This window comes from Hoplias malabaricus, chromosome 10 (assembly GCF_029633855.1).
Source record: "Hoplias malabaricus isolate fHopMal1 chromosome 10, fHopMal1.hap1, whole genome shotgun sequence".
Taxonomy (NCBI): domain Eukaryota; kingdom Metazoa; phylum Chordata; class Actinopteri; order Characiformes; family Erythrinidae; genus Hoplias; species Hoplias malabaricus.
In genome coordinates, this window is record NC_089809.1 from 19410431 (window position 1) to 19437005 (window position 26575).

Sequence of the window (26575 nt, forward strand, 5' to 3'; positions counted from 1 at the left end):
TGACCCTTCTTTGGAGAAAAATTGACTCATCAGCCATGAAATATGAGCATCTCCCCAGTGATTGCTTCTAAGACAAATTTTAGCCCTTTAGCAAACAACTGCATATCACATTATAAAGGTATCTGTGAAGATAACATTCCACACAGCTCAGCATAATCTCTGGCAGCTTCAGGTTCTCTCGGTACAATTCATTTAGGCTTTGTGACCTAGGGCAGGTACTAGCTTAGAGTTAAATGGACCTCTGTAACCACTGCAGTGGTTCTTATTTCTTCAACCCCATTAGAGTTTTGTGGATTCAGATCTGTATCAATAGACAGTTACTTACATAATGTGCATCACAGATTATGAGCGATAAATTTGACCAATGTTTCAAACAATTATATTCCAGAAGAACTGTTTATGCAGTGCTAAATTGCCACACTAAAATATATGAATTTTCAGAAATGTTTCTATGAAATGCTAATCCAGGTGGCTCTAGTACCAACCTCACTGTTTAAATGGGTTTTTTTAACAGTGTTTGCTGATGTCCTTTTAAAACCTCTTTCAGCTTCTATCCTTGATCTCTCTCTATTAATTTGCTCTGGAGTACTGTAGAGAATGATCCGGCCTTTTACGAGATTATTATTATTACATGTATTTTTCCTCAAGTTTTATGTTGCAGCATTTTTAGTGATTGTAAATAGTAATAGTTTTTTTTTTTTTTTTTTTTTTTTTTTTTTTCTTTCACACGTGATGTCAGGTTTTCCACAGAACCAATCATAGTTAGCAATGTTTACATCACTCACGTCACAGACTCTGCCTTCCAGCACGTTCAGCAAGTTCTGGTACTGGAGGAGTTTATCAGGGAGACTGTTGTGATGAAATATTTTGTAACATATCCACAATGATAAACTTCTGCACTGCGTTAAAATTACTAAAGGTGATTCCCAAACACTGCCACCCCCTGACCTTACCAGTAGCACCCAGCGGAATTGAAGATTCCAGAAACAGCATGTGGGCTCTCTCGCTGCCTGACACTGATGGGTTTTCAGTGTTTGGTGTACTGGGTCAGCACAGAACACAGGTCCTCAGTACAGTATCACAAGGGGTGTGTATTCTCAATATCACAGAATGCAGTTTCATCGTTGGGCTCCTCTCAACTTGTGTCTTCTGTACGGTGTCTGAACCAAGGTTAGCCTCAGGGTTTACATCCCCGAGGGTCTGGCTAGTGTTTTGTTATTGACACTGCAGTGTTTACATTGCCATGGTGATGGTTTTGCCATTTATTCTGATTTTAGAGTTTTTTTTAACTACTTATAAAGGTTAATTAAATAAAATAATGTATAAAAGTCATTTCCTCACCGTTTGCTAAATTGCTGGTGTGTTTGCACGCATTCCATTAAAGTAAATACATATTGAAAGCACAAAACTAAATTGCTCAAGCTACAAATGAGATGCTTTGTTAATTGAAACGGTGAATAAAAACTTAAAGACAAGTTATATTTCAGCTACGAACAAGCTACTGTTAGTGTCTTACACAAACATAACATTCCTCCGTAAAAGATGCAGAGCTCCTGAATAAACGGTTTTGCAGTGAGAGGAGTAGTTCCCAAGAACATATTCTGTTGCATTTTTTCATTATTTAAATTATTTAGTGACCAGTGGCTTAACATTGATCAGATATCTGCATTGGCCCACAATTGCTATTTTTGTGCATCCCAAGATATAACACTCTAATGACAGTTCAGTGTCGGTTCTGCTTTTGATGAGAATCTAAGGCTGTTAGTAGTGGGTTTATGCCATTTTGTAGATCAAAAGGCCTGTCTTATTTCCTGATAAGGGTTTTATTTTTAGTGGGCGCCATGTTGTGGGTTTAATGTCAGTGCTCTTGTTGACGCGCAGACATGCACCAGCATGTGTTTGACAAGTAGGACAAACATTTGCACTGTCATGCTGGCATAGTCCCTGATTACGAAGGCCAAACGTCATGACATTTATGAGGTGGCTGAAATGCCTCATCATTTATTTTTATTTTGCGCGGTAAAAGCCAATTTGTCACGCAGAATGTTTCAGCAACACAGAGCGAGACATCATAAAAAGGGTTAAAACAGAAGCATATAAAATAATGGGAACTGTTTGTGCAAATGCAGAAGCTCTGGCAACCCTACTATATGTCCAAAAATATCAGCCCTTGTTTATCTTCTGAAATCAATTGTGATTATGAGGAGATTCCCTTGCTTTGGTGTGGCAACAGCCTCTAATCTTTTGTGAAGGCTTTGAAGTAGATGGTGGATGGTAGTTTTGTGGTGATTTGATTGCATTCAGCCTCAAGCATTACAGAGGTCAGGACCTGATTTTCGATGATTTGTTATTGATCACACCAACTCATTCCAAATGTTCTGGATTGTTGCTCCATCACCCTAGAGAACACAGTTCCACTGTTGCACAGCCATACGCCAGGGGGCTTTTTCCTCTCTTGCTCACACTAGGTGATCCTAGACTCGTGTATGTCTGCTCCAGTGGGTCTCATTCTATTTACAGTGTGTTTCTATAGAGATAATACAAGCTGAGCACCTGTCAGTAATGGATGCATGGTGAAGTACATGAATACACTTATTCAGAGAGGTGGATGAATGTTTGTATTTGAAGAGTACCCAATAATACACAGTATTTACAGAGGATTCCATTTTGTTAGCAGTGCTTTTATGGAAATGATACAAGATTCATGTGCAAGTGTCTGATCTAGTTAGAAGCAGTGTCTGGATGCATATGGACATACCTTGATAAGCAATAACTCTTAAATAACCCTTTTGTTTAGTTCTACACCATATAGGTACACTTGGCAGTTACAATGCCACTGTAGTCTGTGTTGCTCTGCATACTTTAACTCCCTTACACCCTGTTGTTCAGTGGCCACCACCACCATAGAGCAGTTAATATTTGGGGGTGGATCATTCTTAGTGCTGCAGTGACACTGGTGTGGTGTTTCAGATGCTACAAATCTGCTGGAGTCGGGGTTGTGATCATTGAAGAACTGAGGGCAAAGGTCTATGGAAACATGCAAAGCAGCAGCTGTGCTACAGTCTGTACTCATAGAAACGGAAAGTGCAACAGTATTAAATGTAAAGCTGGACAATGAGTGTAGAAACAAAGGTGATTTTAATGCTATGGCTAATCAGTGTATAAAGAACAAACTGTGATCCTAATTTGTAAACAATAACTATGGCATACAATGAGTAGTCATCCATTTTTCAGTTTTGTTCTTTAGCATTAGATGTAACATTCAAGTGCTGTTATAGTTTCACATATTACTAGACATTGTATATCTAACAGGTGAGCTGTGCTGTGTTGCTTTATTACTGTTTACCACAGACACATACTCCATTTTATATTTCAGAAAACCTATAATAAGGAAATGGGGAAAAAAAAATCAACATATCACCATATACATAAAAAGAAAACAGTCCAAATAAGCGTGAATAGCTTTTCTATATCATATATTATTGTTGTTGTTATTTTTTTAATTATTTATATATTTTTGTGCTGTTCTGAACTGTGTGTGCGCGCACAAATCACATCACGCTCTAAGAGCAGTCCTTAGTTCAAATTCTATTAACAGCCATTTTCAAAGACCATGACATCCATTCCATTACCGACGTCCACTGGGAACAAAGAACACTCCAAGTATTTATATCTAATGGGAAACTGAACTTGAGCCAATACCAACGCCTTCCTTTCCTGTAGTCATAAAGTCTCTGGTGGGCTGCGCATATTATATATACGAATATCACAGAGTTCAAATAATATTGGGCTAGTTGTGTGTAGAATATAAAGATGAAGGATGAATGCAGGCGAATGCCAAATGGCTGCCCTGTCTATTCTCATTTAGTTGATATGTTTGCGAGTTGGACTTGTTGCATGCCTCTGTAATTAAATACATCATCTTCTGTTCTAAGCAGTCTGCGGGGATATTTCATTTTTCACACCTCTAACTGTTGGTTTAGAAGGTGCTCATGATCCAAGTAATCCTGATTACAAATTTAGACTGCAGTCTACATATATGAGACATATATCTCCTACATTTCTAGAGTTTTTAACATACTTATGGGTGCATTTTTATACATTAGAATAACATCAAAAAGATAATTAGTTTCAATAATTCAATTATTATTCAAATGTGAAACACATATTATATAGATTCATTACAGAGTGATCTATTTCAAGCGTTTTTCTCTTTTAATGGTGATGATTATGGCTTACATCCAATAAAAACCTGAAAGTCATAATTTCAGAAAATTAGAATAATCAACATAAAATACCTGCAAATGTTTCCTAAGCCTTTAAAATGGTCACTTATTCTGGTTCAGTACATGCATTCAAATGTCCATACATTCATTCACATATCCATTCTAGGGGTGGGACTTTAACACGTTAATTTCGATTAATTAATTATGGGGAAAATAACAAAATAAAAAATGTAACGCATTTTAATCGCACTTTGCACCATGGAAAGATTCTCAGTGCATGAGTTCCAGGCATACAAATTATAACGACACACAATGTGATGAACATGATGGAGATGACGGAAGAGACTACGCTGGTGGATGGGAAATTTAAATACAAGAAACTTCCAGATGGAAGTCCAAACAAAAATGTTGTTATTTGCACTTAATGCAGGAAGGAGTTTGCTTATCACAGGAGCACTTCCACCATTCGTTACCACCTCCACGCAAAACATGTTGGGACTAGTGCGCAGGACAGTAATGTTAACAGTACTGACAAATTGACCAATTCACTGGTAGTAGACTGGTGGGAAAATAAACAAGATTTTGAATTTAATCTTATGTTCGTTGATTAACAACCAACTTAAAACAATATTTTACATGATAAATATTGAAATGTGATAAAAATTTGATTAATTTCAATTAATTAATTACAAAGTTTCTAATTAGTTTGATTAATTTAACCCCTAATCCATTCATTAATCTTCTGTAACCACTTCATCCTGTTCAGGGTTGCAGTGGGTCCATACCTGGAATCACTGAGCACAAGGCATTACAGTGCACCACACACACACACAGAGGAACACTTTTGCACGGCTAATCCTCCTATTAAGTGTTCTTGGGCTGTCGGAGGAAACCCACACAGACACTGAGAGAACACTCCAAACTCCTCAGACACTGACCTGGTTTTGAACCCACAACCACAGATCCCTTGAGCTGTACAACAGTGACACCATTTTCTTGCCTCACCATGATGCTCATGTAAATACATAACATAAAACAACGTTAGCTCTACATTGAAATCCAATGACGTTGGGGCACGATATATTGTACATCGTGCCTGTAGCTTGTTCACCTGGGGGATTTTTACATTCTTTACATTTTTTACATGTCATGTCAAAACATTGTCTTACAGAAATTCTGTGAAGCTGCTTTGATACATGTGTGTGTATTTCTTCTCACATTTACTTAACCTACAACCTTACTTTCACAGTACAAACCAAGTAACTGGTTGTAGTTACTCCATAATAAGCCTTAAGTGGAATGTAAGCCTACATTTTATCAAAAGTTACCATTTTGTTGTGATTATTAATGTAAAATGAGTCATTCGTATCCTCGGTTGGCTGATAAATTGGTGCGTTTCTCGTTTATGGGAGATTTAAATGTAGAAAATGGCTTTTCTTGCTAAAGGAATAAATTAATTGTTGTACAAAAACATTTCTGTGGCATAAATATCCTTAATGAAACCACAGAAGCCCAGAGACTGGACGGACTTCTATTGCATGGTTTCTATTACAGTGCTGTGGATTGCAATTATAGAAGAGGGAAACTGGCCCTAGATCAGCATTAAAGGACAATTTCTGTCCAGGCCCAATACCCATCCGCAGGTAACAGAATGATCAGGGTAACGTCTCGCTGATTGTCAATGTGTCTTCTTAATGAGGAGCTGGTCGATTGGAGCAGTTATCAGAGCCAAGCGTTTTCATTGAGCTTCCCATCCTTATTGTCTTCAGCTGTCTGGAGGAGGGAGGTGGCTAGAAAATTGGGCAGTGTCTAGGCTGAGCGAGAAAGCCACAGAGATGGATTTTGTATTTACTTGTGATCGGGAAGGTCTTGTGGGTTAAATCAAGGGGCCACTACCTTGGTAAATAGAGAATATTAAAATGTCATTTTGAATCATTTTCCATTATGTAAGTCACATCCTCGATAGCTGGAGGAAGCACCCTGCTCTTTTCAAAGGCAAAAGGGAAAAGCCGACAGCAAAATATAGCATTATGTGGCAAACAGAAGCTATCACATTTTTACAATACATACACAGTACTGCAGATCATTTTAACAACATATTGTGGTTGTACGACCAACCCTTGTGTTTCCAAGAATGCAGGTTTATGGAGAATCCAAATGCCGTCTTAAATTTTAATGTATGTTAATATTATTGGGGTTTATTTCTAAATAATTATGGAACAGTTATATGGCCTTTTGACCCAATGAAAAGCTCAAATTCTCTCTCTACTTTTTGTTTTACCTTTTCTGATTTTCCTTGCTCAAGCATAAATACAAATGACACTGACTTTTCACATGCATAAAACTATTAAATAGGGCATATTCTTTACACCCAGCTGCTTTTACAATATAATTTGGCCATATTCCACACACTGTAGTCCCTGGGTTGAAGGCCTAATCCCCCTCTCATAACTGCACCACAGAACAGAATCTCATAAACCCACTAGTGCAACTCTTTAATGACTGACCACATGGCACCAAGTGTTAGAACATGCCCACAGGGCACCTGCACAACTCTGTAGATGCCAAGCGGAATGGTGTCATTTGTCTTGAAGCTTTCAGAGAAGGAACCTGCTTTCTTGCGCGTTCGGCACCGAGGGGGTTTGAACTTGGATCTCATTGGCTTGACACAGCTGAGACCTTAAGCCTTAGGCTTATCCTTGTACTGCTATGCAGAGGTTTTTTCAGGTACACTACTCAACAACACTGCACCAGAACTGTTTCCATCTTTCTGAAACGGATCCAATAGGCCCGCATGATCTAATCAGACAGTAACTGGCCTGGTTTTCTCTAGTATTGTTCACTCTAAAGAAATGTATTTGCGACAGTTTCAAGAAAAGCTTTAAGCTTTAGAATTGCTAAACGTTTGAGTAAGCAAGCTCCACACTAAGATGCATTAGCACTAATATCTCTACCAGCAGGAGGTCTGGTAAAAGAAATGCAGTCTATTGATAACAAATAATCTTAAGGCAGGTTTGACGATGCACTTGGCGCTACAATGCTTTTGGGAAAATGGCTTCTTATCTATATGTGAGGTTACTGCAGTATAATCCAGCCGTCTGAACAGTGCCCAAACAGCATGTTCAAATTAATGTGTCATTCACCATTGGCCTGGTTCACTGCACTTTTTTTTTTCTTCCCTGTTCTGTGGTCTGACCTTTGGCGTAATGCATGTTAATGCAGATCATGGATACACTGATGGGACTTTCCTGTGCAAGTAACTCAGGGATCTTTATATTTTTTATTTTTATTGCTGAAGATTTGAAATGGATATGGAGCCTATTTTTTCTGCAAAGGAATTATTTTTCTCCATGTCCCTGGCTGTGGCATGATGAATGATGATTTTTCTCTGGATGTTTTTGGCTCCGTATCTCAAAATAATGACATGCTCTGTGGGTCTTATTATTTTTTTATGTATCATTTTAAAAATAATGGCTGACTTGGATCAGAACAATGATTAATTTTCTTAATTTTGACGTGATGCTTTTTGTGAATTTGAATCACGAGATATAAGATATATATCGTACTTAAATGTAATGTCATTATTTAAACATTTGGCCATTCTTTGAATAAAATTGTACAAAATGTCAATAGAAAAAATATTTTCGTTGTCCAGAGAAAAAAGTATATATATTGGATAGTAACCTTAATAAGAGAAGGGAGGAAAAAGGCTTTCAATGGAAGTCCAAATAGATTTTATTCCAAGTAATTTTGGAGCATTTCTATTGATTCAGTCATCATGACATTTTTACACAATATGAAGGACAGCTGTTTTGTTCAAATGAGGTCAACTTAAAATCAACAAAAATGCAGATACATGCTTTTGCTTTGGACAGCCACAATATAAACTATATGTTCAGATATAGACAAACAATTTTAATGTACTTCTACAAGGTCTCCTCTATAATGGTCTTCCATTAATAAGAATAAAGAGGAAAGGAAGCCCAAAAAAATCTTTAAATTAAAGCTCATATGAGCATGTCCCTGATGGTGTATTATTCAGGAGTCTGCAAACTAAATTTAGCCTCTTGGGATAAGTGTCCTCAGTGGACATCTTCAAGTGAGTCCCAGAAGCTTTACAGCAGAAAGATTATCAAAAGATTCCCGGACTAGATTTCTTTTTGAACATAGATAAATAGTCTTAGGGGCGGGGCTTACCATGCTTATATGCACTGCAGCAGTTAAGATGAACTTATCACCAATAGACTTTAGGGAATCCGAGCCCAGTCGGGTGAAGTTTATTGTTTTTTGCCTGTTGCTACATACATTGTTTACATTCTATTATGTGTGTTTGCTCCCTAATGGTAGCACCACTGTGATCCTCACTCTGTGGAACTCAAGAGACTTGGGGGGAACTGAATGTGCAGCTGACCAAAGATGGTGCTGGAAAAGATCAAAGACGAAGCAAATGGAATCTCACTCTGAAGAGGGATGGATACTCCATGGTAAGAAAGACTAATGTGAATATGTATAGTTATTAACAGCACTAAGAGGTCAGAGGTGTCTCCGCTCCTATTTTTCACATAGAATGTGTATTTGAGCAGATGTGATGAATCGATTCTTGGAGATCGGGAAGGCACGTGAACGAGATCCATTATACATTATACTATGACACAATGACGCTGGTGCTGCAGTCCTCCTCGCCTTTTCCCCACCATGCAGGGCAGAAATTCATATTCGCCTTTTCTTAATGGGTACCCTTCAGAGGTGAGTGCTTTCGGTGTAACATATCAGAGCCCATTTGCAATAGTCACCCATCTTATTACGCCGACTTGTCGAGGATGTGTCTTTTTATAGGATATCTCTTCAATCCTTGTTTTTGTCAGACCCCCCCCCCCCCCCACAGTTCACTAGGGACCCAGCTGCCTGTCATCTGAAGCGTGCTAGTCTGGAAAAGAATGAGTTTCAATGAGAGACGCCACATGCCGCACAGCAGCCATTGTCATTCCACATCCGAAATTGATAGAAGCTGTGGATCAAAGGCTTGGCAATATGTGCATGATGAGTGACAACAATAGTGCAGTAATAGTGGTATTAAACCCAAGCAGATTTTTCTAGAGGGCCGGGGAAGAAGGAGGGGAGGGTGGGCCGCCTCCTCATTGTGCCGGCTGGATGAAGGAAAACACATCAAAGGGAAGATGTCTGCGTTTAATGTCAGCGATGACAAACTGCCAAATGCCCCCCAAAATGCACAGCCATTGACGGAGCGATTATCAGAAGTGAGTGGTAGTATAACTGTAGTGGCACTGACTGCATTTTTCCACCCTAATAAAAAGAGCGGCCTTTGATGACTTAAAAGAATGTCATAACAAGCCACGGCGTTCACTCAAAGTGATTATGCAGCATTGTGACAAGGTTAAGTACCTCCGTGCCTCGTGAGGGAAGGATGCAAGCCATGACTCAGTCTCAGACATGATGTGGCACAACTCTGACGACAGATTCAAAGTCCCTTTATTAATAAACATGTAACATGTCACACGCTACATCACTCGGGTTTGCTTTCCCCGCGCTGCTGTCACAAATGTGTCAGAAGCAGCTTACTTTAAAATAATAATAATAATAATAATTAAATAAATAAAAACAAAAATACATATAAAAAATAAAAAACGCCCTTAAAGATGCAGACGGTCAGACAGAAACTTGTTGTCATTCAGTCAACGCCACCACTAATAAGCGTGCTTGGAGCCCAAGATGCCATCTCCAGATATGCCTCAGACCAGCGTCCTGTCCTTCAAAATGAGTCCAGTTGCCGCAGAGCGTGTCACAGCAGTTCTCAAGCCCAGACAAGTCTACAATCTTCTGAGAACCTGGGAACCTGAATCATGCTGACATTTGTCAGAGCATCGGTAGACCTTCATAGACACCCAAATATACACCACCTCCTTATTGCCACAGTCATTGTCCGTTCTCTCAGCACCATTGACTACACACAAGCACCATATAGATCTACAGTTAGAACCATGAGCCCATCTGTTGCTCGGCATACTTTGCTTGCCCAAATTCTCCCTGTACTTCAATGTTCAGGACCTGCACAGAACCACCAGACAGCAGGTGACATGGTGAGGTGTGGTGTGGTGGTGTCAGTGTATACTGTGTTGGTACAAGTGGATCAGGATCAGATAAAGCACTGTGCCCACTCACTGTCCGACTACATTACACACCCCTTTCTCGTTGGTCGACATCTTCTGCTGCACGCTTTTTCGTTTGCCATCCTCTAGTCCTTGATGGAGGACTAGCAGCACTGCTGTGTCTGATCCACTCATACCAGCACAACATACACTAACACATCACCACCACATCAGTGTCACTGCAGTGCTGGGAATGATCCACCACCCAAATAATACCTGTTTGTAGTGGTCCTGTGGGGGGCGTGAAAATTGAAGAGCAGGCTGAAAGGGATAAACGAAAAAAAAGAGGTATGCAGAACAACAGATGGCTAATGTCAAATTTTTTAACTAATTGAATGGATAGAAACAAGTTGGTCATAATGTTATTGTTGATTGGTGTATATTGACTGCTCCTTATTTAATTCCCAGTCAAAATGGCCATTACTCACAAGTTATTCACGGAAGATTTTAGAAAACCGGGAAATATTTAAACATTTTATTTTTTTTAATCATCAGCAAACTAATGCAATAAAATGTAGAGTAAATTTTTGATTCACTTTGTCTAACTTTTGACTTCTCATCTTTCTCTAAATAAATAAATAAAATCTCCAGGGTCATCTTTCCATGTCCCAAAAGTTCAGTCTTAGAAGTTGGTTGCATGTTCTGCTGGTTGTGATCCAAGTAATCCCAAACACATTCATTAGCCAGTGTATTGTTCGGAGGACCCCAGCTGCTGCTTTGTTGAATGAGCAAATCTCCTTTTCTCAATAACTGCTTTTTGACAGCTCCACATCCTTCCAGGCCCACAGTGTTGTCTTCTCCCAGTGGAAGATGAACACAAACTCCTTTTCTTTTCTTTTTTTTTTTCCTTTTTTTCAACCAGATTTGAAGCAAGTATGGAGCTCAGTTTTCTCCCATCTCCAAAACATGAAAGCTTCTGATGGGTGAGGGTGCTTGTGGCCTTGTACATCTTGCATGTTTGTTAGTAGTCCTATTTTTCCTCTACCCCCTACGTACTTTTTTCCCTGCAATTATATTCCTTCTAGTTTTCGTATGCATATGAACTTCTACCTAATGTACAAGAAAATGTCTCATGAAACGGGTCTCTTTTGACTGAGGATTAAATAAATCATCTGAGCCTTGATAATGTGCGACTGTGTGTGCGCGCTCACATGTGCCTCCTCCAGATGTAACTGCATGTAATATCAATGTAGAATGCAGCAGGCTAGCGAGCTCTGCCACTCAGAAAGAAAAGCAAGCAATGAGACACGGCGGAGCAGTAAAGAGGCAAACCTTGTTCATACAGTGGAGGAGCTTTTTGCACCACAGCTGTGAAAGAAGCGCTCTCGCATTTTAGAAACGTGGGCACCAACCTCACCACTCAATCAAGTCAGACAATCAGTCCATTACCGCAACTCTATATGTGAACAAGCACCTAATTCAGCTGCTTTATTGATTCATCAGGGGACTAATATTCTGTGGAAAAGCAACAGTAACAAGCACTTCATTAGAACTGTTGAGGTGGAAGTAAGGAAAATGGAGCTTGGCTTAAACAATTGGGTGATTTTATATATATATATATATATATATGTATATATGTATATAATGTCCATAGACAAACCGATGCTTTAGCACTGCTCTGTAAATCTGAACTCCGCGTGCTAGGAGGCAGTGGTGATCAGAACCAGACTTTGAGCCCAGCCTTGTACATTTTCACAGCTCTTCAAAGAAATGCATGATTTACCTCCGTGTCCTCCTCCTCTTCCTCCTCCTCCTCCTCGCTCGCGCTCGGCTCCTCGGGAGCGCGTATGAACCACCACTGAATCTCCAAGTAAACAGAAGACGTCCCGCTCTGAAAGGCACACGCCATTTCAATGTTCTGTCCCTCCCGCGCGGTGATGTTGGAAGGCAGATCCGTAAACTTTCCTGCGGAGGAGAAGGTGGGCGTTAAATGCTCGGCCATGGGGAACGAGGAGCGCGCGCTAGAGTTGAACAGGCTGTTGATTTAGCCTATAGTTACTGTCGTTATTAGCAGACGCTCGGACAGCTGCTACATCTACGGTAAACAAACAGCATATGAAACTATAAAATGACGAACAAAGCAACTGTGCGGCGTTTATTAAGTGGAAACACGCTCACTGGACTTATATATTAGATTTATCTAGGCTGTTTGTGTCCATTTGCTCGACGACCTAATAATAAAATTACAAATAAATAATAACAATAAAACTTGAGCTGGTTAACGGTTAGGATAAACAGTACATTTCAACACAACACACATCTAAAAATGGCTTGGAATGTCAACTCAGACTTGGGGGCGAGTGGGCTACTTTTGGTGGAGAGGACGAGGAGGAATCACGGTGGCCCTTTCTCGTCTCGTCTGTTTGCTTATTTGAGTGTTCAGGGCTGAAATAGTCGCCCGGAACAGTAGCGGTTTTATTTTGTCGAGTGCGGGTTTGATTGACTATCGCTGTCGGTTGAAGCCCCGTTTCTGCAGCCCGCCACTTGAAATTCAGGTCGCGCATCTCGTCCCCTTCAAAGTTACGCTATTCCCTTACGTTTTGAGCACGGAACGAGGGAACAGCGTTACGAACCAACACGGGTCTGATCTAACCGAACATTCGGGCTCTCCAATCAACAGTTGTAGCTTCTCGTTATCGTAAATGCACCGCCGGAGGAAAGTAGCCAATTCCGTCCACCACTAGCGCGCACCCCAGTCACAGCACTGTCACAGCGTCAGGCTACAGCTTCCCGGACAGCGACGTGGAAAAACACCGCGGAAGCGCCGCTAAGCTCGGACACAAGTCTCCGTGTGGAACGCAGCGCTTACCTTGCAGAGAAAATCCGATTTGGATGGACAAAAAGGAAAAGAAAACCAATCCAACACTGTCGTGTAAGGTCCACATCCTTCCAAAGACGGCCAGGGTCTCGCATTAGCCGAGAAACGAGGTCTTTCCAAGAAGGGAATAAAACAAAAACAAAAATGAACAAGAAACAAAGAGAGCACCTGCTCAGCGCGTTTACATCAAAGCCGAGAGCACGAGGTCGGAGTGGAAGCGCCAGACGCGGAGCACTTGCATGCTGTAAGTGCGAGGCGCGCTCACGCACACAGACTCCGGTGAAAGTTTACGCGCAGGTGCTACAGGCGCGCGCGGAGCGGTGACTCGGACTCGACGCTGGGCTGCGACTGCGAGCTGCTGTGATGGATGTAATAACAAGCTCGGTTCTCTCTCTCTCTCTCTCTCTCTCTCTCCCCCAACTACGTCAGTGGCTTCCTATTCAGTGCCTCAAGCTCTCTCCACCAACACTCATTTCGACCACCACTGCATTTCCACACCTGCTTTAGTTTAGACTAAATAAAGAAAAATGAAAAGCCCTTGTAGTGTTCATTAGTTTATGCATGGGCACCAGTTGCAGCGGTGACTTATCTGTGCACTGCAAGATGGAGGATGAAGGCAGTGCTGTGATTATACAGAACTAGTGGAACTTTGTTTTTGATCAAACTAATGCAGTTGTAACAAATTAGGTAACGTTTTATAGCACTTCCTCAGAGCAGCTGCCTCCTTGGTGTTGGCAATGTGGATCAGACTGCTGAAGTTATATTTTTATTTTATTTTATTTTATTTATTTAACCCCCCCCCCCCCCCAGTACTGTGCAAGTTCACTGTTCATTTGATAAGATACAAAGACAGTAGTTCATCTGTTGTTCAGTTTGATTTACTCTTTAGCCTTTAATGTGTGTTCACTGGATGCTACCAGCAGGACTGTGTTGGCTGAATATTTTTGGCTGGTGGACTGTTCCAAGTCCAGCAGTTAGGGGATAACAAACTCCAGGAGCACTGCTGTGTCTGATCCACTTTCACCTGCACAGCACATACTAATGCACCATCAAAATGTCTGCGTTACAGCAGTGCTGCAAATGATCCACCACCCAAATCACTCCAGGTTTCTAATGGAAGTGGGGATGAAGAATCCAGAGCCACAGATGGATCAGTCTTCAAATGTAGAATTACAAATTGCACCTATATGGTGAATAGAGCTGATAAAATGGACAGTGAGTGCAGGAACAAGCAGTTGGTTTACTGTTATGGCTGATTGGTGTGTGCATGTGTGGAAATGTACGCTCTACATACATTTCAAGGCCACAAGCGTGGCATGTGTATGTGCACACTCCAGCCGTACAACAGAGGAGGAGGGGAAATGAAACTGAAGTCCTTTCCTTTCTTAATTTTTATAAATGTAAGACATCAATTAATTTCCCTCTCCACCGACTACAGGGGTGTAGGGCATTTTAGTGGGTCAGTGCCCCACCAACATCACCATGCCCCACTAAACACAATTTTGCATGTGCTTTATAGTCGTAAGATGGCTGTTTTTTTCTCAAGTACACATGTAATTTCTGTTTTTATTGTTGCATAGATTCAGCTGTGAATTGAGACATTCATAAAAAAAACAATTCCTTTTGTGTGATTGAGACAATATTTCTTCTGAAATCAAAGGTATTAATTGTCAGTTTGTTCTCTTTCAGTGAAGTCACTGCTTCTGTTCCTCTGGGAAGACTTAACAGTAGGTGATGGAACATTGTGGTGAGGATTTGTTTGCATTCAGGCACAGTAGCATCTCTTAGGTCTCACACTGATTTGAATGATTAGTTCCAGATCACAACTGCATCTCCAGGTCATTTCAAATGTATTGAATGGAGCTCCATCACTAGCAATTATTACCTTCTTTTGTCCAATTTAATGAATAATGCTTTTCTACTGATATTATATAAACTGCGTGGGTGTGCTGTGGAATGTCTATCAAAAATAGGTGCATCTTAAAGAGGATGTTTTAGCTCATTTGAAGTGGCAACAGGATTAGTTTTTATGAAAGTAGTGTACACTTGTATTATCTTTATTCAAACTGTTTTAGCATTTAGAGCCCTATTATTTTTCTTTATTTTTCCAAACTAGGACCTATACTATTTCTGACTACAACTTTACACACAGTTTTGCTCCAGTATATATTTAATTTATATTGACATAAATATAGCATGGCTTTGATGGTGATGATGATGATGATGATGATATACTTTATGCTCAGCCTCTCTATTTCTACCACTATGGACAGAGTAAGATGCATCATCTGTGTTTGCATGATTTTTACTGCTGTATCCCCTCATACTGTGACCCATTGTGTTGGCATGCTGAGCTTTAGATTGCTTTTCAACAACATTTCGCTGTGACTAGATCTTGGGGCGATCAGAGGGCAGCAGATGATTGCAGTAGTATTATGTGAATGATTTTATAATGAGTGATAGTTACAACTGCATTTTTATTTATTTATTTTTTTAAACCTATTTGTAGAGTGACTTTTTCCTACTGAACTCAATGTCTAAATAATACACAACTAATGTGGTATTGTGCTGTGGTCTGACTTTAGAAGATAACAGAAAGAAATGAGACAAAGTTGATTAAATAGGGGATGTCAGTTTTTGATGCAAAAGACAGTTCATTTTTATCAGCATGCTGCAATGGTGTCAGAGACAATGCTGGTGGAGCAGTGCCCCACCAACCAATCATCATGCCCCACTAAGCATCATATGCTGTATATGCTTCTCTAGTGGCAAGTGAGGGGAATAGACAATAGCATTGTCCAGATCGATTGGGAATAACTGGTTATTAAGTACATATATCATTTTGGAAACAAGTTGTATTTATGCATACATTAAATGTAATTCATTTAGATATTGCTAAATAATAATTATGTTAGTATATAAAAATAATATTGCAGTGAAATGAAACCATGCTAGTTCTGTAAAATGCAAACTCATTCTTCAGCTTGCTACACGTCCTCACACTAGGTATTAACATCAGAGCTCTTCTGAATAATGAGCTGATTGCTGCATTGTGTGAGTCCTGGTGACGTCGGGTTAAGTCACTGCCTTCTACGCAGAAAACAAAGGTCCAAATCCCAGTTCAAATAGGAAGATGCTATAAGAATTAATCCATAATGTTTTTTTTCCTACTCTGATACAGCACAGATCAGTAAGACTTGATGTTATCAGCTGATGTGAGATGCTGTAACTACCTGTATGTCAAGTTGGAAACAAGTGAAGTAGTGTTCTACAGCACTAATGCCACAATTTCCATAGAAATACACTGTATTTGTGGTGATAAGCCTAAAATGACAAAATGTTTGTTTAGTAAATGTAGAAAGTTTATATTACATTTTTAAATGCACTATATTATCATATTATGACTCTCATATTACAGATCTGTAAAATGCTACCAAACCAAACAGAAGCATAACATAGCTATAATGTACCTTCATTGCAGACACTGTTTGTTGGGTTCAGATTAATCGAAGTCATAATTTAGTTCTGGGTCCTTTAGTGGCACATGTTAATGATTGATAGTTGCAATTACTTTTCTTTACATGTGTAAAGAATCTCTTTCCTGTTGAATTTGAATGTACAGAAGATTTATTACATTGGGATCTTACCTTTATTATTATTATTATTATTATACCCACTTCCTAATAAAACATTATAACCTAATTGCAAATGTTTTACTATATTGCCTAGAACCTTCCTCCTTTTCCCAGCTGAAAGGCATTAGGATCAAGCTCTCATTTCCATGCAGGCCTGAGGGCAAGGGAATGAGTTGACAGAGTACACTCCTTGGGGTTAAGTGCGTAGCTAAAGGGCATCACAGCTGGGTCATAGGACAGAGACCTTACAGCCTCTAGTCTTGTAGCATTATGGCATTTGGTCTTGATGTCTTGCTTTTTACACAGATAAAATCAAACATTCAGCTTTACACTGTAAATATGCTTTTCTGTGAGTGTGTACTGCTTTGTAGTTCAAAAGATACACAGGCTAGTATATGCTAAATAAAAATGATACAGTAAAGGGATATTGCCATTAGTAAGGACAGTGGAAGTATAACCTCGTAGAACTACAGAAATGGTGTATAGACACAATGCTGCTTAAAATAGAATCAATGGAATGTGGTACATTTATGAGGCATGTACATGTTGTGGATGAGGATATATTGCAAGAAGCTTGGAGCAACTGAATGCGTTAATTAAAAAATATGTTGAACGTCCCTTGTGAAATAATTTCCAATATCTTCTTTTGAGATGTATTACAGCTCTGAGAAGCTGCAAATTGTAATGTAACATTGATAGTTCTTGTATTCTTGAAATGAATACATGTGTTTTTGAATGAAATATTTCAGTTGTCCGGAAATGAAATGGGAGCAGTGTTGAAATAACCAATTTCAGAGTTGAGGTTTAGAAAAGGCTGAAATGAAACACTGCAGAGGCTGTGTTATGGTTTTATCACAGGTAATGGATGTTACCTAAGTAGGAAGGAAGAGCAGTAAACACATGTCCATGATAAAAACACTGTAATCCACAATAAAAACTTTGATTTTCCCCTGTTTTAAATCAATGCACATGTCAATAAATCTAGTATAACTAGATTCCACTATGAACTTTTAGAGCATGATAATTGTTGCTACCACAACTGTTTCCTTAAAGGGGACAGAACTTTGGTTGCCCATTTTTAGGGCAGCTATGGAGCCCCTAAGGTGACATGGTGGGTTTATTTAGCAAGTCGTGGCCACTATAAAGCATTTTGAAGCCACAAAATAGTATATAGTGGCCACAAAATAGTATTTTGAGGCCACAAAATAATATATTGAGGCCAGAAAATAATATACTGAGGCCACAAGATAGTATTTTGAGGCCCTGAAATAATATATTGAGGCCACAAAATAGTATTTTGAGGCCACAAAATAATATATTGAGGCCACAAAATTGAGGCCATGAAATGACTGCCTGACAAAACTTATACAAACCTACATTGTCTTCCACCAATTTTGCTATTTGATTCTCCTACATATATCTCTCCTGGAAGAAGTTCTCTAATTCGCACTGCTTTTCCATGTCGTCCATGAACCTCAAGGCAATGTGTATTAACGTTAACCAACTGCAATTCGGTGTTAGACTTAATCTGAAAGGTTAGATGTGTGGTTGTACCAATTAAACTTGTGTGCGTTGCAAATGCAGGTCCCTTGGTCCAAGCTTTAAAATACTGTTTTGTGGCCTCAAAATACTATGTTGTGGCCTCAAAATATTGTTTCGTGGTGTCACAATACTATTTTGTGGCCTCAGTATATTATTTTGTGGCCTCAAAATACTATCTTGTGCCCTCAGTATATTATTTTGTGGCCTTAATATATTATTCAGTGGCCTTAAAATACTATATAGTGGCCACAACTTGCTAAATAAGCCCACCATGTCACCTTAGGGGCTCCATAGGCAGCAGTTAAGATTGTATTCGCTTGATCTGTTTTACTGTTTTCTGTCACAATATAAAATGAGGATATCTAGATTATGTTGAGAGGATAGTGGCAAAATGCAACAGACAGAACCACACTAAAAACTGAGGAACCAGAAGTAGCGTAGCCTGACACATTTCAGAGAGAGATGTGTGCTCACTACTGGCCATTTCAATTAACTATTACTTTTGAATACTGACCCTGTTTGATGGAGTGACACCATCTTACTGGGCAGAATCTCTAGATCACCAAAAACTGGGCTCCCAGACAACTACAATACCCAGTGCACTTTTATGAACCACCTGGAATCTAATTTTTTAGATATTTTATTTGCCTGAGACCAAATATAGTTATCACATTTTCAGTGCCATTTCATATAGCCTCTTTCTTGTTGGCCAATGAATATAGATTTTTCAAATATGCGAACGCTGCTAATAACATATGCATTAGGCAAATGAGGGAAATGAGCCTGGGGAGACTTATTTAATACATCATACCTTATAAACCTAATATAAATTTAATTACAACCCACTGGGTTCTATTTAATGTCCAGCGTCCACTGACCAAGAGGAACAAAAGAGATGTACATTTAATCATTCTTCACTGTAGAAGGGAAAAAAATGTTCATCACAATGGCCTTTAAATGCCCTGTGAGCTGATGTTTTAGGGGTAAACAAAATATAAGCAATTATTCTTCTTTTTAAATGTTTAATGTTTAATTAGATTTATTTGGCAAGATGCTAAAGTGCAATGGTGAACATGATCAGAAAATTTTTTTTTTGGAAAACGGGCTGGGTAAAATGCAATTAAAACATAATTTCAATAGTAAAAAAGTACAAATAAAATATGTCCAACATTTTTGCTGACTGATTTGTTTGGATATTGTAAAAGTAAACACATTCAGAGTGCCTTGCCTTGAACAACTATTGGGACAGGGGCTAAATAAAGTAAATAATTCTGAAATGAGGTAAACACAAAATATTTTCTAGTAAACATGTTTTGAAACATTCAACAGCGATGGTTTGTGCCAAACATCATGATAGAATTTCCACAGTTCAGAAAACATTTCTCAGATTGTGAAGGACGTAAGCCTTGTACCAGCTACAGTGTTGTGAAAAGATTGAGGAAATTTGGAAAAATCCTATCCTGGGGGATAGGACCAGAAACTACCAGTGAATGAGCATTATCTTATTGGAGCACTCAATAATAATTGCATAAATAACCTATAAGCGGGTGTTTCTACTTATCAGAGCCTACCGCTGCATCAGGAAATGCAACCAGAAAAACTTGTTATGCAAGGAGAAAGCCATACGACGACTTATATGCATAAGTGTTATTGAGGCTGAAGTTGATCTCTGTTGCCCTAAGAGAAAATGGAAACGTGCTGAGGTCTGCTTGTGTTTGGGAAAGTCAACATCTCATAGCATGTTCCCACATCATAAGTGATGCACATTTGTGAGATATCCATTTGATATGGAGGTGTAATTTGGGTTTTCTGAAAGCTATCAATGCAATGACTTTTCCTGAGAAGCTCATGGTTATTTCAGCAAGGAAAATGCCATCATTCTGTAAATAATACAAACATGCTGCTTTAGAGATATAGTGACTTGCATGTCTGCAGTCTAGCTTTGTTTCTTAAGGGGGCATGATGAGCATAAACAGACAACAGTGACCAGGATGAGTGGCTGAAGTCTTGTATCAAGCAGGGAGAATTACAAATCATTTCTTGTTATATATATTGCATGTTATAAAACTTCAAAGTTTTTCTTTTTCCCAGAAATGTGTCCTTTCTTCCTCTAAATAACCATGATTAGAAATGCACTAAAAATACAAGCGCAGAAACAATGCCCAGTTTACCATGTACACCTCGCATCCCATTTAAAATCTCTTAACACATCTCTTAACACATCACCCTTGCCGTTGTTCCAGCTTCTTATTCCTTCTTATCTGTATTCAACCAAAGCCAACATGGTGGTTAAAGAGCTTCCAAATTTGCTGAGTATTTGGACTGTATTTGCGGAGCAGGCAATTCTCATTATGCTTGGCAAGTGAATCATGAAGCACCTCCATTTGTTGCACAGCCCAAAATGACAGACAGAGGATTTGCATGGCTTCTGAATATTGTCTCTACTCATTACTAAATATTTGGCAAAACGCTGCCACATATGAAAGTGCTATGGATTTCACAATCTTCCTGTGGTGTGTTGGAGTCATAAAAAGTGGGCTTGTGGCAAGAAGTGGGCGTCTGCAAGTCAATGATTAGTTATTTAATTGTTACAACACACTGGCCATCACCCACCAAAACCAGAAATATGAACAGTAGTGGCCTGGAGCCCCGTTGTTCATGTCTCAAGCTGGTCCCTGTAACAGAAGACACTGCCTAACTGAAGCAAACCCTTTTTCAAATTTATCAAGAGGAATACATACATTCATAGATCTAAATATTTGAACTTTTTATCTCTAAAAACCAGTAGTTTGTTTATTTCACTACAAGCCCAAGTAAAATCTAATCAAAAACAAATTTTAAAAAGCTGTTCATAGATGATATTATGAAAGAAGATTTAATCTCAGAGTTCATACTTTTAGGAGCCACTCCAAATCTTGCAAGTAAACTTCAAATAAATTTGATTAAAGCAGTTTTGGTCTTTATAGATTTGAATTTTATATAAATACGAGGACACAGAACTTTTGGAAAGTTTTTCTTCCCTGTATTAGTCTTCTCAGCTTTGCTCCCTTAATATATCAAATCAGTTCAAAATTTAAGTTAGAATATTATGTGCACTTCCTTAGCCTGGGTTATTGCATTACACTTAGATATGGCATGAGAAAGGCTTTGTGTGCTGAACATTTCTGAGTGGGCTGGAAATATTCAAGTGTGGGTGAATTTCAGATTGCGTCAGTGGATCCAGTGTCCAGGAGCTTCTGGGTGGAGCCTCTGAGTGCCAGGAGCCAGAGTGACTCAAATACTGTCTCTGCAGATATAAACATTAGATTAAGGAATATTGTATTTGTACAAAGGCCTAAATAAATTAAGCATATGAAAAACAAACAAACAAACATTATCTGTTCTCAGAACAATCCCAGCTGTTTATTATCACTGACTCAGTGGGGTGTGTCACTGTGTCAGCTTTTGTCCCAAGCTTCAAGAAAGGCAACATTGGGGGATAGGTGGAGGGATTATTTATTTATTTATTTATTTAAAATTAGGAAAATATTTTTTGTGACAATTTCAGGTTGCTATTTTAAACTATTAAATATTTTATGAAATATAATTAAATATAAATATTTCATAAAGTAAACTTGATGACAATTCACTGAAAATCCCACCAAATTTTGCCTCCCCCAGTCACTTGATGCTGCCAAAACAGGAGGGTGAAGGATACAACATGCCTCCTCTGAGACCAATGAATGAGAAATGTTATGTTATATGAATAATTTAGGGAGAAGGAAGGACATTATTCCACAACTGTTCCACTTATTAATGCCGAGGGACTGAGAGAGACTCTAAAAACCTGATGCTTGGCACTGGCCATGGTGATCATAGGCTCATGTGCTTCATTGCAAGCCATTTAACTAAATAATAATAATGCATTTTTCTGTGGAGATTGAGAGCTGTGGGTGTTTAGTTACACACCTGTGTCACTAAGGTGTGCATCTCAATACTTTAGAATTCTCTAATTGTAAGGAATGTCGGCAAACATGTGGACATATATTGTAGCTTATCAAGAGTGCTATGAGTATTTATTTTTTAATTTATTTGTACATTTATAGTTCTGCAAATACAGATTATTGTCCATGTATTGCTGTACATAGTTTAATTCACCCTCTTATTTGACCCTCTCACAGAGTAGGTATGACTTGGGTGGTGGATATCTCTCAGCACCACATTGACACTGTCATGACGGTTGTGTGATGTGATGTTGTGAGTGGATCAGACACAGCAGTACTGCTGGATTTTTTAAAGCCTTCAGTATTACTGCTGGACTGAGTAGTCCATCACCAAAATAAAAAACTCCAGTGTTTAAAACTGATCCACTCGTACCAGTGTGGTACCATTTTAGAATACAACCACACTTATAGAAGTCTTTACATGGTTTTACAAATTGTTCTTTTATGGTTAATAATTAGGTTTTAAACACATTAGAAATATTTAATAATCTTTTATAGCACACAGATTGATGATACTTGTCACGCCCTCGCCCTCGTCATGTCTGTTTTCCCCGGTCATGTGCTCTTTTAGCACATGGCTATGTTTGTTATTATTCTAGTCCCGCCTTTGTCCCGCCTCCTCGTCTGTTATTTGTTAACCTGTCCCCTCGTTTTCTGTCCAGGTGTGTCTCGTTTGTGTCAAGCATTTAAGCCCTCTTGTCTGATGTCCTGTTGGTCGAACATTTCACCTTTGTTTTGTCTTGGTCTCAGTCGTGTTGGTTCACCTTTTTTCTGTGTCAAGTCGGTTGTATTATCTGTCTGTCTCAGAAGTTTCCCCCGTCGCCGTTTCATTTCCTAGGTCGTTGTTTCACTTTGTTGTCTATCTGTCCCGTTTGCCTTGTGTATTTCGTAGTGTCCAGTTTAGCCTGTTTTCCTTATGTTAAAAGTCTCTGTTTTGTTATTTTCCTTTAATAAACCATTATTGTGTTTTAGCGTATGCGTCCACCCTCAGTCAGTCCGCTCTGCGTTCCTGACAATACTACTAACTTTCTCTTTGGCTGATGGAGAAGAATAATCCCTGTTAATGTGTCAGCTTCAGTACACATTTGTTAGTATGTTAGTTAGTAGGTTAGTGTTTAACCATTTCACCACCAAGTTTAATCAGTCACCGATAGAATGTCTTTTTAGACATTGATAATAATGAGGTGCACTTTAACATTAGCACCTTACTAAATTCACATTCTCAGGTCTGAGCTTATTCTTATGCCACTTTCAGTATTAGACAAGAGAAGTCACTGTTTCCTTTCCTTTTCTGTGTTACAATAATTATTAATGGCCTAATAACCATTTAATAAACAGATTTTAAATCGTTTATAAACCTTTATAAATGTGCCATGATTATATGGCTGATGGATTATACAAAAGTAAAAAAAATAATTTAAAAGTCCAAACATATTATCATACATATGCATACACTATTTCTATATGTGTAGGAGATGTATAACACATGTTGCTGTTTTTAAAGAGCCTTAGAGCTCTATTGTAAAGCCAGAGCTTTTATTTTGAATCTGATAATAACCTTCAGATTCAGAGCCTGAGAGTGCCTGTGTTCTACAGTAGCAGCCCCAGTTCCTGCTTGTTGTCATGCATTATGCACCACTCTTTACAATATATTTATTTATTATTTGTCTTTCAAGATCAAAATGAATGGCAAACAAATTCCCTGTCTAAATATTGTAGCACAGACACCAGGATGAAAGAGTGTGATCCTTTACAAAAAAAGTATGCCTTAATGTTCCCTTTAAATAGGGAACAGATATGGTATTATTAAAGATTCCATAAAAGCAACGGCTATTGTAAAAAGACATTGTGAGTGAGCATGAGTGTTCTCCCTCGAGAAAGAGCTAAGTTCTTAGCAGGTGGTGAAGCCTGTTTGTAAGCACAGCGTTGGCCACCATTTCCTTGTTTTATCAGTTTTCAAAGAATATATTTATAGTTCTTCCTTCTCTTACTGTTTCTGTTTTAAGATTGACGTGCTATAGGTGGTTTCATCATGGAATCTTCACTGTAAAGTCTCTTACAATGGAAGGTTTTCAAGAATTGTCAAAGAATCATTTAGCACTTGAAGGAAAAAAAAACATATATATATATATATATTTTTTTTTTCCCTTTTCAAATACAATGTGCTCTTCAGTAAGCTCTTCATAAAGCCTCTCAGCCTTCCATGTCAGTGGGTGAGTCACTTTCTTTCTTGTTTGTGAAGCAAATTCACATTGTGTATGTGTTTGTTCAGGGAGTATTTTGGGGCATCATTAATTTTTCAGAAATCCTGTCAATGTATATTAACTTTGGATGTAATCCAGCAGCACACATTGAGATTAGCCCTGACACATAGTATTCAGAGTTCTACGAAGCGTTGTACTCAGTTTCAAGAAGTCTTAGACGTTCAAGAGCAGAGAAGCAGTAATTAAAGGCTGGGTCATGCCGGATGTTTGGCCCACTTCCATACTTCTTTAGTGGTCAGGACCCCACAGAAACATCACAGAGCAGTGATATTGATGTGTTAGTGTGTAACAGTACACCTGTAATGTGCTACAGGTGGATCAGATACAGCAGTGCTGCTGGAGTTTTTAATAGCTATTTTATTTGTTTTTTCATTTTAAATAGACATTTGCTAGCCTGCCCTATAGTACGAAACAGCATAGCTGATTAGTTGCTGCACAGTTTGTGTTGGTTGTCCACTAGCCCTTCATCAATGGTCACATGATACTGTTCCTGGTCCAGCAGGGACATCGAAGGTGTTTAAATATTCCAGGAGCAGATCTGTCTCTGATCCATTCCATCAGCATCACTGCATCAGTGCTGACAATGTTTCACAGCTCAAATAATACCTGTGATGGTCCTGTATTTGGGTTTTGACGGTTGAAGAACAGGTTGGAAATGGGGGCTTAGAAAGTATGCAGAAAGTAAGAAAGTAACAACTTCCTAACTCTACTCAATCATAACTCTTGTTTAGAGCTTACAGAAGGCTGTTTATAAACACAAGTTTTGTTTGCTGGTTGAAAGACTGACTCACTCTGAATATTTCACAGCATTGTTTCTGAATCATTAGGGGACCTTTTGAGGAGTAGAGACTTAAATGAATAAAAGCTAACACACCTCTGAAAGTGGTATTAAATGTGATATTAAGGTATAATTATTAGTCTGAGTCTGAGTTGTTGGTTTGTTAGTCTGAGGACTGCTTAATGGAACTGGCTGATCTCAGAATATTGATTGAATCCTTTTCTGTAAACCTCGAAATCTTTAAATTTCACATCATGGAAAGGTTGAGCTCATGTTCAGACACTGTTCAGAAAAGTGATGTAAAACTGACCTTGTGTGCTTGTGCATTTAACATAAGGGGTCATCCCATGCCACCTCGCCTGTGCAGTCACTGTGTGGATATTTATGAATATATTCAAGGCAACATTTCCAAGGCTGTGTCCTAATCAGATACATACTTATGCATTTAAAGTATGCTCGGTTAGGTTCCAAACAGCGCTTTAAACATGGACGTAAACTACTTACACACACTGACTCAGCTGAGCTACACTATTAATTAGGTATAACTCATTGAATAAAATTTTACTTTAAAACCACTGGTTTGTTTTTATTCATCCCAATCAAGGTTCATTTTATTCCATTTTTTATAATACATTTAATTCTGTGAATTATTATTATTAATTCCTTAAGAGTGTATATTTTACACTGAGCAGCCATAACATAAAATGTCTAGCATTGATTACCTTATTAACATAGAGGTACAATTTATAGTTCTACAATAAAAAAAAAATAAAAATGCAGTCCACTTGTTGCTGTCCATTCTGTGTAAGCTCCCTCGCAATATTAGCATAGATTTCTCAATAACCTGGTGTGTGTGTGTGTGTGTTTATTTATATATTTATTTTTATGTAATCTATAAATATGAATGTCCAATAAAAATGTCCATTTTTATTAAATGTTCAAATTTATGAAATAAATTAACACTGGTATTAATACCAGTGTTAAATATTCCATTGCAGTTTGGAAGCAAAATACATGTAAATGTATGTCTTGCTTCATACGTCACATGATAATATTGAATATTTACTCTCCTTGTGCTAGTAGTTAATGACAATTATTGATGTAGTCGTCACTAATGATATGTTGAACTAAAAATCTGGTGCTTCATAAGTCAGTAAAGTAG

General features: G+C 38.6%; 1 protein-coding gene across 1 annotated transcript in view; it reads right to left on the reverse strand.

The window, feature by feature from the left end:
- The window catches only part of vstm2a (V-set and transmembrane domain containing 2A), a 37228-nt gene extending 23682 nt beyond the window's left edge, over positions 1–13546 (reverse strand). The window contains exons 1-2 of the mRNA XM_066683480.1: positions 13203–13546; positions 12117–12298 (exon numbers count right to left, since the gene is read on the reverse strand). Of these exons, the coding sequence (XP_066539577.1) occupies positions 12117–12298; positions 13203–13278 (258 nt within the window). The 5' untranslated portion in view covers positions 13279–13546. The remainder of the gene's footprint in view (positions 1–12116; positions 12299–13202) is intronic.
- Positions 13547–26575: the final 13029 nt, after the last annotated feature.